At 36.7% G+C, this 13257-nt stretch overlaps 1 protein-coding gene across 3 annotated transcripts in view; it reads right to left on the bottom strand.

The window, feature by feature from the left end:
• The window catches only part of LDAH (lipid droplet associated hydrolase), a 93304-nt gene that overhangs the window by 17885 nt on the left and 62162 nt on the right, over positions 1–13257 (bottom strand). For 2 of the 3 annotated variants that reach the window (XR_009703728.1, XM_061210590.1), the window contains exon 5: positions 10518–10752. The exons of the other annotated variant lie outside the window; for it this stretch is intronic. Coding sequence is in view for 1 of the 2 variants with exons in the window: in XM_061210590.1 (XP_061066573.1) it covers positions 10518–10752 (235 nt within the window). In the remaining variant the exon portion in view is untranslated. The remainder of the gene's footprint in view (positions 1–10517; positions 10753–13257) is intronic. 3 annotated transcript variants of the gene reach the window in all.

The following is a 13257-nucleotide window of genomic DNA, read 5'->3' on the forward strand; positions in this document are numbered from 1 at the left end:
ACATTTATGTCTTAAGCACTTTTCTGTAGTGTTATTCTTGAATTCGAAAAAATATAAACATTCAAAAAACTTGTAAGGAATCTTACATTTCTAAAAGTAAATTTTTCATCAGGGAATGTACCTCACCTCACCTTTATTCTTATTCTTGTTTTTCCTGGTAATTTCCCATCTAAGTGTACTTTTTTGTTGTTTGTTTTTAGAAAGTAGAATACCAGTTTCCTTTCCAGTAATAGCTCCAAGGAAGCAATTATCTTTTTCTTTCCTCAAAAATGTTCATAACACAGCACAGTGGTCAGAAACAATAATACTAAATAGAAGTGTAATTTCCTAAGGGGAAAACACATTTCTCCTGGCAATGACTATTGACAGCATTCCTGGAAACCCAGTAGAATTCACAGTTTCAAGCACTAGAGTGAAGGAAATATCTAGGAGCAGGAGTAATGGAAACAAAACACGAAGGGAAGAGAATGATTTAGAAGAATGGTACTTATTTACTTTTATTTCATTAAAAATTTAAATACAGGTGTAATAAAAACCTCACTGAGTCTAATACTCTATTTTATTTGCTACCATCTTCTTCTGAAATCTGCTTAGTGTTTAAATATCACTACAGGACATCAACTCACAGTGGAGTGGCTAAGGAACGAAATGAGTGAGGGCTAAAGTTGGAAGACCAATAGGACATTCACCTCACGGGCTAAATGGTACCAGTAAATTCTCCAAGTACACATCATCTACAATAGAAGGCTGCCTTCTGTTTAACTCAATCACCTATCTTGATGCCATTTTGTCTGTCTGGAAAATTCCCAACTCATCTTCAAGTCCAAATTCATTTGTCTTCTCCCTTACTTATCTAGGTAGAACTAATTTCTCCTTTTCTTGGTACCATTCCTGACCTGTATCTGTATTCATAACAGTCGTAACTGTGATATATTAAAATTCTTCACATTTATCTCCCCTACCATGCTATATAAATAAATAAATATATATATATATAAATATAGCAGCAGCTATATTTCATTTATTATTCTCTCCAGTGATTATGCAAGTACTTGGTTCATGGCAGCTGTGAGTTAAGGGTTGTTAAATAAAATAAATGGGAAGGGACTCGGCCAGTGTTTTTCTTTTTTGGGGGGCATAGGAGGGAAATGGGTCAGGAGGAAAAACCTGCTGCCTTCCTTGAAGTGGTGCAAGAGCTGACATCACAAGAGAGGCCAGAACACTGACATGGTAAGCCAAGCTGGCAGGTACTGGTATAAAACTGGGACAAATCATTGCAGGCAAGAGTGGCAATCTAAGAGCTTCTGTTGAGACTGGCCCCAAACTAGGCCACATAAAGCACTGGCCATAGCAGTAAGGGAAAATGCAGAGGGAAGAAAAACCACAATTAATGATACAATAGGAGGTTTGGGGGAGATGTATGAACAGTTTTCTGAAGTAGAACTTGGGGGTTGGAAGCCAAATTGTCCTGCTGTTTTGGTGGTATGTGATCCAGTGCCATTAGCACAGTTTCACAGTAGAATGCCCCAGTTTGTTCAGTTTTGCCTTTATATTGGGGAGGGAGGGTTGATGGTGCTGAAGCAAAGGGAATTACTTGAACTGGGCACAGTTTAATTAGGGCAGGTGAAATTTGGAGGTAGGAAATCTCCCATACATGGGTGTGTACACTGCAGTGTAAAATGTGATTGTTACTCCTGGTCTGTTCTGACCAAGATATTATTTCTAGTCATTTTAATTTTCTTTAAAATGGCTGTTAGGTTCTGTATGTCCAAAGTATGCCATAAGGTTTCAGGGCTTGTGAAGCCCAAAGACATTCTGGAGGGGACATGGCTGTGGTGGACTTTAGTTACGGTGAAGAGGATGGAGTTAACTATCTAGATTACTAGTTAACTAGTATGGATGGAGTTAACTAGCTGGGTGTTTGGGAGGTCCATGGAAGATGAGTAGGTAGGTAGGTCCAAGACCATCTTGAAGTAGGGATGTAGTAAATACCAGGACCTACCCAAAAGCCAATAAAAAACCCCTCATTTCCTTGACTAGAGACATGGGAAAGTCAAAACATATGGCTTTTCCACATCCCTTATAGCTAGGGATATGGCCTAGTTTTGGCTACTAATGTAGAGGCAAGGTTTCTGGGGAAGGACTTCTCTTCCTAAATAAGCCAAAGCCTCATCAGGAATAAGCCTCTGCTTTTGTCCCATTTTCCTTAATTCCATCTGAATGTCAGACATGAGGCCTAGAGTAGCAGAAGTCATCATGTGATCATGAGATGACGAGCATGAGGATAAATGTGCTGAGGACAAAGAGTGGAAATCTAGAAAGAACCCACATCCTTGATGGCACTGTTGAGATACTATTTATCTCTGGACTCTCCCCTTTATATTTCTTGGTGCATGAGAAAAATATCAATAGATCCCTATCTGTTTAGGCCACTGTAATTTAGTGTTCTGTTATCTATAGCCAAACTCAGTCTTAGCTAATAAAAGCAAATAAAAATGGGGTCTCTGGATTTTCTGGGTGTTTTTGGTTAACAGGGGTTGATGTTGTTGTCAACTTCCTATCAGATTCTGGTACTTGAGTAGGGGAGCAGGGTGGCATCAAGCCTTATCTATACATACTAGATCTTCCCTATAGCGGGGAAGAGGTAGGAGCTGACTGCAAAAAAGCCGTTCCAAGGATAGCCCCTCCTAGCACATCTTCTAACTGGCCCTGAGGCTGGCAAGATGTTGCCGAATGTAGAGGAGTTAGGTGCGAGCCAAGAAGGGCTGCATGTTAGCAAAATTCTTGGGGCTGAGGACAGACTGTGAAACTGGATAGTCCTGGAGATGTGAGTATCCCATACTCCAGCAGAGCTCCGTCCAGAGCTGCTCAGGCAAAGTTAAGGCTAGGCAATCAAGAAGCATAAACCAGGAGAGTTTGTCAGAAGTTAAGCAGGACTACACATGCTCAGAAACCCAGATGAAGTCTTACAAGGGCCAGTTCTTTGGTAGGTCTTTATCTTTTTCCCGATCGTTTTCTACCGTTTCTATTTGTGCCAATTGTGGCTTTTAACAATGTGAAAACCAGATCTAAAAAAGTAATTCTCCCATTCTAAAATTTCTGCGTAATTTGGAGAGTTTACTATTCACATATGTTTCTCCATAAGCCAAGACTTTCGTTATTATAACCATTGATTTAGTCTGCAAACAGATAGTCTTATCTATGTGACACTGAGTTCACCAAAGTGAAACACACGACTCAAGGTGTATGATTTTTTAAAAAATAATACAACTTTTTAGAGTGGCAGATAATTTAAAGATATATATATATATAAATTTCTATAGAAAAAAATAATAAAACCTTCACTGAGTCATTTACTTCTAAACCAGAGATGATATTCTAGTACTGTATCTAATCACCTTTTGCCCTAAATCCTAATACTGACCATACACACTCAAAATCTTTTCTTTCATTGCTGAATTTTAGGCTAAACTTCTATGAATAACTAAAGCTGAAGTTGGCTTTTATAAATGAATTCTCCTAAGCTACACACATAAATGAGAGAATAGGTAACATGGCAGTCTGGTTTTGTCTTATTCAAAATATTATTCTGGGATTAAGTAAAAAATATTCTGAGAAGAAATTTGTGATTTTTTAGTGAAGCTTATGTGTCAGTTCATTGAATAGTTCTGTTCATTTCATATCACTGTACATGTTTTTAAAAGTTATTTCCATATTGATTAAGGAAAGGAAAGATTATGAAAGTGTCTTTTACAAGAATGTATGCAACAGAAGTAACGTAATCTACCAGGAATGCCCTTTGTCTGCACTATGTTTTTCTAGTTAGGTAACTGAAAGGAATTAAAACATCAATTTGGCCTAACAAAAAGACCCTAAAATATTTTTTAACGTTAATTATCTTGACCTGTGATACTGCTAAGCTAAAATATATTTGCTTTTAGCTTTGATCAGAAAATCCAATTCAGCTGTCTTAGTGAAAAATTTATTTCTCATGAAACAGAAGAACATCTATTCTAAAGAAAATATGTAGTAGCAAATATTCCAGAATTAAAATTAAAGAAAAAAACCATGTATTTTCTTTAAAAATAACATTCAAAACAATCTAGTTGTATCAATTGAACTGATGAACACTGTGGTAAAGTTTATAAAGTATCCTAATTGAATTAGGGCTACTCTATCCTGAATGCTGGATAGGAAAGGATGTTTTACTCACTCAGTCTGCTGAAGAAGGCTAATTAATACATAGCATCTCAGCCTATAAGAAGCACCATTTTTGCCAAAAGGACAACAGCATTTGAAATACTTGAATACTTTGGTTCCTTGAATTTTTCAGACCTTACTACAATAAAAAAATATGTGTATAAACTAAAGGATACAGAAAATCAGTTTCTATCCAGATAGGTCAGGATTTATTATCCACTACTTGGACTGGCAAACTTCCTCCATTTGTTTCCATAAGATTTCTACTGAAGCACAGACATTACATAATGTGAAAACACCCCAAGTCCTCCTAAAAGTCAAACTGGTACGCTAAAGGTCGTTGTCTGGATGACAGTCAAGCCACAGAGAAGCAGGTCTGGAGCAGGAAGCTCCGGATGGCATAGATTTGACCACTGAAAATGATCTCAGACCTGGTATTCCTTTCCCCTGATGACCCCTCTCTTTGTGTAACATGAAAATCATGTCACCAACTCAAATGACTGGTTTGAATATCGATTACCCTTCACCATTCATGGGATACAAGCTCAGGAGGAGTGCACTAATCATCCACAAGGGCCAGGGTCTTATCTGATGAGTATCAGTCCCTCTCCGTGGGGGCCTTCTAGCATTTGTCATAAGCAAGGGAAAAGGAATCACTAGAGGGATGGCCAGGGTAAGCCTGGGTAAAGGCAGGTTCTGTGGTAGCTGTTGCAAGAGGAGGCAGGGGTGACACGGGACCCAAAGGGGAGAGGTATAAAGAGGCCGGCTAGAACGATTGCAATGCTTGCTTAAGGGTTAGCCTACGGTCACTACTAGGAGATTGAACTAAGTACCCATGCAGAGAATAAACCAAGAACACAAAGCAGCAAGAAGACAGGTAATTCTTGCCTCCTTTCTCTTTACCCAAGGTTATACAGACAGGGTGGGTAATGGGGAAACAAAAGAGACTACTGAAGTACTAGTTACTTGGATATCAGAAAGGCAGATCCAGAAGGAAGAGAACAGAAAATCAGAGAAGGAAAGGATGTCAGAAACATAAGGGTTGTGCTCCAAAAGTTTGTTTGCAAGTTGGTTGTTTGGAACAGAGATAAAGCAGTGTGGCTGAGTGTTTAGTCTGGTCTAAAAGTCTATTTTGCACACAATATAATTCTACTATGGGAAAGAAATCCCAGGGTTCCCCAAGCAACAATGCAGCTGGAAGGCTCTGGTTGCCCTGAGTCAGGGAGGGGAATGTGTCCTATGTCCAAACTGTCTTGCTCCTTGATGCCTGCACTTGGGGCTCCAGGAAGACTCAGTAAGAGGTCAATCACTGAAGCTGAAAGGAAGATTCCTTTCTCTCAAGTGCAGCTTATGGAGCCTACTTCTTAAAGAGGATGTTTACAATTCTGCTGTAGAAAAATTGAAAAAAAATCTTTATATAAGTACCCATTTTAATGAAAAAACATTAAACACGTCATATGTCATATGTGATGTGTTATATAGTCACTAAATATATATAGAAAAACAAATAAAACTTTCTTATATCCCATGTGCTGATTTGGGTTTAGAAAATATTTCTAAAGAGGTAGAAGGAAAGCACAGGTAGCTCCCTATCTAATGCCTATCAGAAACCCAGATGTTTTGGGTGGAGTGTTCTATAAATGTCTATTAAATCCTGTTGGTTGGGGCTTCTCTGGTGGTGCAGTGGTTGAGAATCTGCCTGCCAATGTAGGGAACACGGGTTCGAGTCCTGGTCTGGGAAGATCCCACATGCCGCGGAGCAACTGGGCCCGTGAGCCACAATTACTGAGCCTGCGTGTCTGGAGCCTGTGCTCCGCAACAAGAGAGGCCGCGATAGTGAGAGGCCCGCACACCACAATGAAGAGTGGCCCCCGCTTGCCACAACTAGAGAAAGCCCTCACACAGAAACGAAGACCCAACACAGCCATAAATAAATAAATTAATTAATTAAAAAAAAAAATCCTGTTGGTTGATACTGTTGCTAATTTATCTATATCCTTGCTAATTTTTTCTGTTCTATTATTCTACTGATTGTTGAGAGAGGGGTGTTTAAGCGTCCAACTATAATTGTGCATTTGTCCATTACTCCTTTCAGTTCTATCAGTTTTTGCTTCATATATTTTGCCGCTCACTTGTTTCGTGCATACACATTTAGAATTGCTATGACTCCTTGGTAAATTGAAACTTTTATTATTATTATTATGTATTGTTACTCTCTGTTCCTGGTAATTTTCTTTGCTATGAAGTCCACTTTATCTGATATTAATATAGTCATTACTGGTTCCTTTTGATTAATGTTTGCATGATGTATCTTTTCCCATTCTTTTACTTTCAGTCTACCTATACGATTATATTTTAACCAAGTTTTCTGAAGACAGCATATACTTAGGTTATGTTTTTTAATCCACTTTGTCAATCTTTATCTTTTAATTGGTATATTTTGACCATTTACATTTAATGTAATTATTGGTATGTTAGAGCTTGTATGCCATTTTATTATTTGTTTTCTGATGGTTGTCTGTTTTCTATTTCTCTGTGTTCTTTCTCTGGCCTTCCTATATTTTTTACTAAATGTTTTAGAATTCTATTTTGATTTACCTATAGTGTTTTGGAGTATGTCTCTTTTTATAGATTTTAAAGTGGTCATTCTAGGTATTACATTATATATGTAACTTCATACAGTCTACTGGTGTTGACATTTTACCAGTTCAAGTGAAGTACAGAAGTATATTACTTCCCTTTATGTTATTTTACCCTCCCCTATTTATAATATAATTGCCTTAAATACTTCTTCTGTATACACTTAGATCATATCAATGTTATAATTTTTGCTTCAACTGTTAAACATAATTTAGAAATCTCAAGAGGAGAAGGAAAATGTAATTACCCACATTTTTTCTTTCTGTTCTTTCCTTTCTAAATGTTTCAAGATTCCTTCTTTGATCATTTATTTTCAGTTTAGAGAACTTCCTATAGCTATTCTTTTAGGATACGTCTGATAGTTACAAATTCCTTTAGCTTTCCTTCATTGGAGGGTGTCTTAATTTTCTCTTCCTTCCTAAAGCACATTTTTGCTGGATATAGAATTCTATATTGATGGTTCTTTTCTATTTACACTTGAAATATATGCCATTTCTTTTGGCCTCTATAGATTCTGAAGAGAAAATAGTTGTCACTCAAATAGATTTTCCTCTATAAATATGTATCATTTCTCTCTGGCTGCTTTCAAGATATTTTCCTTGCTTTAGTTTTCAAATGTTTATGTGTCTTGGTGGATTTCTTTGGGTTTACTTATTTGGAGTTCATCTAGCTTCTTGAATTTTGTAGGTTTATGTCTTTTACCAAATTTGGGAAGTTCCTATTTTTATTGTTATATCTTTATGTTCCCTGGTTCTTTCCTCTGTCCCCTCCATTTTACTGTTGAGCTCAAACACTGAGTTTTTAATTTGGTTATTATATTTTTCAGTTCTAAAATTTCCATTCATTTTCTTTAAACCTTCTCTTTCCTGAGACTTTCTATTTTTTCATTTTTTTCAAACATGTTTATTAATTGTTCATTGAAGTATTTTTATAATGACTGCTTTAAAATCTTTGTCAGAAAATTCTAGTATCTCTGTCATTTGGTGTTGGCATTTATTGTCTTCTTCCATTCAAATTGAGCTTTTCTGGGTTTTTGGTATGACAAGTGATTTTTAACTAAAACAAGGACAATTGGGATATTATGATACTCCTGATCTTATTTAAACTTTCTATTTTAGGTGGGTTTTTTTTGTTTTTTTTGGTTTTTTTTCCCCTGACACTTCTTCAGCAAGAGAAGTGGGGAAGGAGAAGTGCCACCTCACTACTGCCAGGTGGGGCAGAAATCCAGGTTCTCCATTTGGTTTCTATTGACAACCAAGGGGTGGAGGGGCTCCTCATTATTGTTGGGCATGGGTAGAAATTCTGACTCCCCACTAGGCTTCCATTATTACCATCCCAGCTAGGAGAGGTAGAATTGCCTTATTGCTTTTCCCACATGATCCCCACTGATCTCATAGGAGTGGTGGTGGTAGTGGCCTCATTACTGCTGGGCAGTGGTGAAAGTCCTGCCTCTCCAATCAGCCTCTTCTGGACACCACCCTAGTGAGGAAGGAGAGGGGTGTCTCATTACTGTTGGATGTGGGGTAAAGTCCAGGCCTCCCACTTGGCCTTTGCTGGTTTGGGTAAGGATAAGGCCACGGTTTTTACTATGGTGCATGGCTAGATTAGGGCAGTCATTATCCAAAAGTTTCTTTTTGAAAGGTTGCCATTTTCCTGGTCCTCTGGCTACAGAGTGCAGGTTTTTTTCAGGGCTTTTAAAAAATGCACACCCATTGGTATTTCTGGGTCACTGGCTCCAAGTCTAGGATATACGTGGTAAAAAGAAAACCCAGGGAACTTACCACTGTGTTGCTCTGTGGGTCCCAAGGTCCCTACATAGTCTGCTTTCTTCTCCACCTTTCAGAGTCTTATATTTGTTTCACATATAATATGCAGAATTTTTAGCACTTAGTAGGAGAAACAGGGAAAAGAATACATCTATTTCATCTTCCTGGAAGCAGAAGTCCTTGGAGGAAAATGGATTCCTTAACTAGAGAATGCTTTTTTAAAATCCTTTCTAAGGGTAAAATGAAAAAGATTAAAGAAGGAAAAAAAAAATCTGTAAACTGTAATGACTTACTGAAGTATACATGGAGTAGTTTTATATATGTTTGCCAGAATTTCAAGCGATTTCCATTTGATCTCAATTTCCAAATGTGTCCAGTCTAACTCTTGATTTGATCAATGACTGAGAACCAGAGAGGGGAAAGGACTAAATTGAGGCCACAGAGGGAGTCTGAGGCAAAACCAAAATGAGAGTTGAGGTTTTCTGACTTGTAGTCAGTGCCATTTTCACTTACTAGGCCATTTCTTTCTCTTCTATGAGGGAAAAATAAGGGGCTGGACCAGAAGGTCTTCAAGGGACATCTCCAACTTCAATGTTTGGTGATTTTTATGACTGTCCTGAGCCTTGCTTCCCTACTCCCTATCTCATCTTCTGCTGCTGCTATGCTAAGCCTATAACAAAGAACGAGAGTTGGGGAGAGCATAAAAATCCACAAATACAGAAAATATATTGAACTTTGTATTTGTGATGACTGCTTCTTGTTACATATTTAGAAAAACACTTCCCATACAATCTGTAGCTGTACAATTCTAAAGGCAGGGCTGTGACTTGTTTCTGGATTCACTATGCACATGATCTCGTGGCACTCGATGTAGGTGAGCATGGTAAACTTTACTCAGGAGTCCTGCTTTTATGACTGAAAGGAGCAAAGAGACAATAATAGCAGCAGCTATGGTAAAAGGAAGCTTAACACAGTGGCATATTGCTGGAGTTTGAACACTACCCACTAGTTGTGTGACTTCAGGCAAATCATGTAACTTCTCTGAACCTCAGTATCTTCATCTGTAAAATGGGGACAATAATAATACCTAAACCTTATTAGTTCTTCTGAGGACTACAGGTTAAAGCTTAGAACAGCAGCTATTAGCTGCTGCTGCTGTAACTGTTGTTATATCATTCATTGGAGGCTTATTACAAATAAAATACTAGATAGACACTTTGCATATATTATCACATTTAATCCTATAATAATCTTTTGAGGTATGGGATATTATTATCCCATTTTATGGCTTAAGAAAGTAGCATATTTTATTATTAAAATCATTTGTAAATATATAAATTAGTATTAACTAAACAGATAAATTACATTTAAAAGCAACACTTGAAGCCAAGAAGTAAAGTAGCAAAAACATTCCCTGGCACATTCAGAAACTATAATCAGTAACGCATCCAGTGTTACAATTACCATGACTATTATTTATTGTTAGTTTTATAACTTAAACTTCTCCAAAAACTTTTAAAGAGCAAAGTAAAATCACAGCCTGTTCACTCTATGGGAATATTAGGCCTGATTTCCTTGGGCTGATTTTTGCAAAGTTCACACACTGAGCTTAACAGGGCACACCCTGGATTCCTGTAAGGACTCCATATATACTCGATACAGAAGAATTCTTTCTCATCATCCTGTAGCTAGAGTGGAGAATCAGAAGGATAACGTTTAAAATTAAAGCTTGATGAGGCTTTTCTGTCATTTAGAATACCTCTCACTATTTTCTTTTTATTTCTAGTTTTAAACTTCGGGGAGCAAAATACAACAAATAATTCCTTGCTTGATACTCATCCACTGTCTGAGATTATTCTCTTAACACTTTCTGATACAAGAATAAACATATACATTTTAAAATGTGCTTACTGAGGCAGAACGGTTCCAACAAATTCAGAAACGAAAATTCACTCTGTAGGTTCATCCTTCGAAGGAGCATTCTGATCACCAAGGACTTGATTTTCTCAGGCCACGGTTTAAGTAGTAAGTAGCCAGGAACATAGAAAGCATATCGAAACCAGCACAGAAATGGAGTGGCGAGCTTGCCTTTAGGTGACTCAGACATTCGCTCAATTGTTGGAAAGAGCAGAAAAGAGCGAATTACCTACAATAAAAAAATTAAAAAAAAACACTTTGATGAGAAGTTTTCTTAAGGGATAAGTCATTGCTTTATTGTTTCTTCTATATAGTATCCACAAATGACTGAGTTTTAGAATATGGCTAACAATCTATTCAGACTGAGAAGAAGTACCACCCACTGCCTTCTCAGCCCTCAACCGACCTGGGTAGGATATAAGGACGTCCCTTAAGTTGCTGGGGTTAACTTTCAGGGTGAGGAGGAAATCAGATTCCTAGATAAGTTCTTGATTGTGACAGCAACTCACAATCCCTTTGAAGGATTGCTGAAAGTAGAAATGAATGTACCATTTTAGTAGTTATACCAACTTGACTGACTAATGATGCCGAAAGAGAATAAAGCTACATAAAAGACTCCATTTCCAGTCAGAATTTCTTTTACTGATTATATTTAGAGATAGTTCACTTTTGAAAAGCTCCTCTGTTCCTTAATCTTACCAGCCAAAGATAATCTTTAATAGGACCAAATATATTTTTAGCAACTGATTCAACCTCAATAAAGTGTAGGCCAGGGACAAAGGAAGCTGGGAATTTCTACCTATGTGGGAAGATGTTTAAGGACAAAAATATCATTTCAACTCAATTCATCAGAATATCATGAAATATATTTTAATAATATATCAGAAGAAAAGAGCATCTCTAAAACATTTAAAATTTACCATTATTTACCATATTAATATTTTAAAAATTAATATATAAAAATAATTTATATGGGGAATCAGAAGTCAAAATAGTTAAGTATAATCCATATTAATAATAAGATAACATAAATGGAACATACACGGAACAGCTCGACAATGTTAGCAGACTGTAGAACAGAAAATGAGAATGGACACAAGATTTTACTTTTAAAAAAAACTTTTAAATTGTTAAGTATAACATACATACAGAAAAGCATATAAAACATAAATGTTCAATTTAACAAATAATTTATAAAATGAACAGCTGTGTGGGTCAAGAAACAAGACACTGCCAGCATGGCATCTTCCAATCACAACCCCTTCCTCTGCTCACATCTTAGGTAATCTCTATCCTGACTTCCTTACTTTTCTTTATATCAATACTTATCATTCCTTAATACTATAATCACTTCCTTATTTTGCTTTATATTAATGCTTATCATCCTGCTATAGACTGAACTGTGTCACCCCCAAATTGATATGACGAAGCCCTAACTCCCAAGGTGACTGCATGTAGAGAGAGGTAATTACGGTTATATAAGGTCATAAGAGTGGGGCCCTAATGGATAGGATTAGTATCCTTATAAGGACAGACACCTGAGAGCTTACTCTCATCCCAAGAACACACAGAGAAGAGGTCTGGCGAACACACAGACAGAAGGTGGCCATCTACAAGCCAGGAAGAAGTTTCACTGGAAACTGCCCATGCTGGCATGCTGATCTTGGACTTCCAAACTCCAGAACGGTGAGAAAATAAATGTCAGTTGTTTAAGCCACCCAGTCTATGGCATTTTGTTATGGCAGTTCGAGCAGACTAATACCTATCCCTTAATACCATAGTTAATTTTTGTCTGTTAATGAACTTTATATAAATGTAATCATGCAGTATGTTTTTGTATTTTACTTCCTTCACTCAACATTGTTTATAACATCCAACCATGCTGATACATGTACCAATAGCTCATTATCTTTGCTATACAGTTTTCCACTGTAAGAACAAAACACAATTTATTTTACTGACAGATATTTGTGTTATTACAAATATGCTGTTATAATGTTTTTACACACATCTCTTGTGCATGTGTGCATGTATTTCTGTTGACTATATCACCTCGAAGTAGAAATATGGGGTCATATGGTTGCACACGTGCAGCTTTAGTAGGTAGTTCCAATTTTTTTTTTTTGAATTTTTGAATTTTATTTTATTTATTTTTTTATACAGCAGGTTCTTATTAGTTATCCATTTTATACATATTAGTGTATACATGTCAATCCCAATTTCCCAAATAGTTTTTCAAAGTACTTATACCAGTTTACTCCCCTACCATCAGACATGAGGGTTCATATTGTTACATTTCCTCACATTTGGTACTGGCAAACTTTGTAATTATAAATGTAATTGACTAACCTGGTGTTTAGAGGTATTTCATTGTGGCTCTAATTTGTGTTTCTCTGATGACTAATAAGGCTTTTATATGCTTTTTGGACATTTTCTATATATCCTTTGCAAATGTCTTATTTAAGTCTCACATTTTTCTATTAGACTCTCTTATTTTTTACTGATTTGTAGAAGTTGCTTTTTATTTTAGATACCAGTCCTTTGTCATGTTGCAGTTCTTGGCTTGCCTGTTCAACCCTTATTCTTTTTTTTTTTCTTTCTTAATGGAGATAAGCTCTTAAGTTTGATGCAGTTGAATTTAACAGTCTTTTCTCTTACAGTTATTGTTCTTTGTCTGTGGTTTGAGAAATTCTAGAAGATATTATTTTTTCATGCTACCTCTTATCTGTTCTAC

Source organism: Eubalaena glacialis, chromosome 14 (genome assembly GCF_028564815.1).
Source record: "Eubalaena glacialis isolate mEubGla1 chromosome 14, mEubGla1.1.hap2.+ XY, whole genome shotgun sequence".
In the NCBI taxonomy this organism is placed as follows: domain Eukaryota; kingdom Metazoa; phylum Chordata; class Mammalia; order Artiodactyla; family Balaenidae; genus Eubalaena; species Eubalaena glacialis.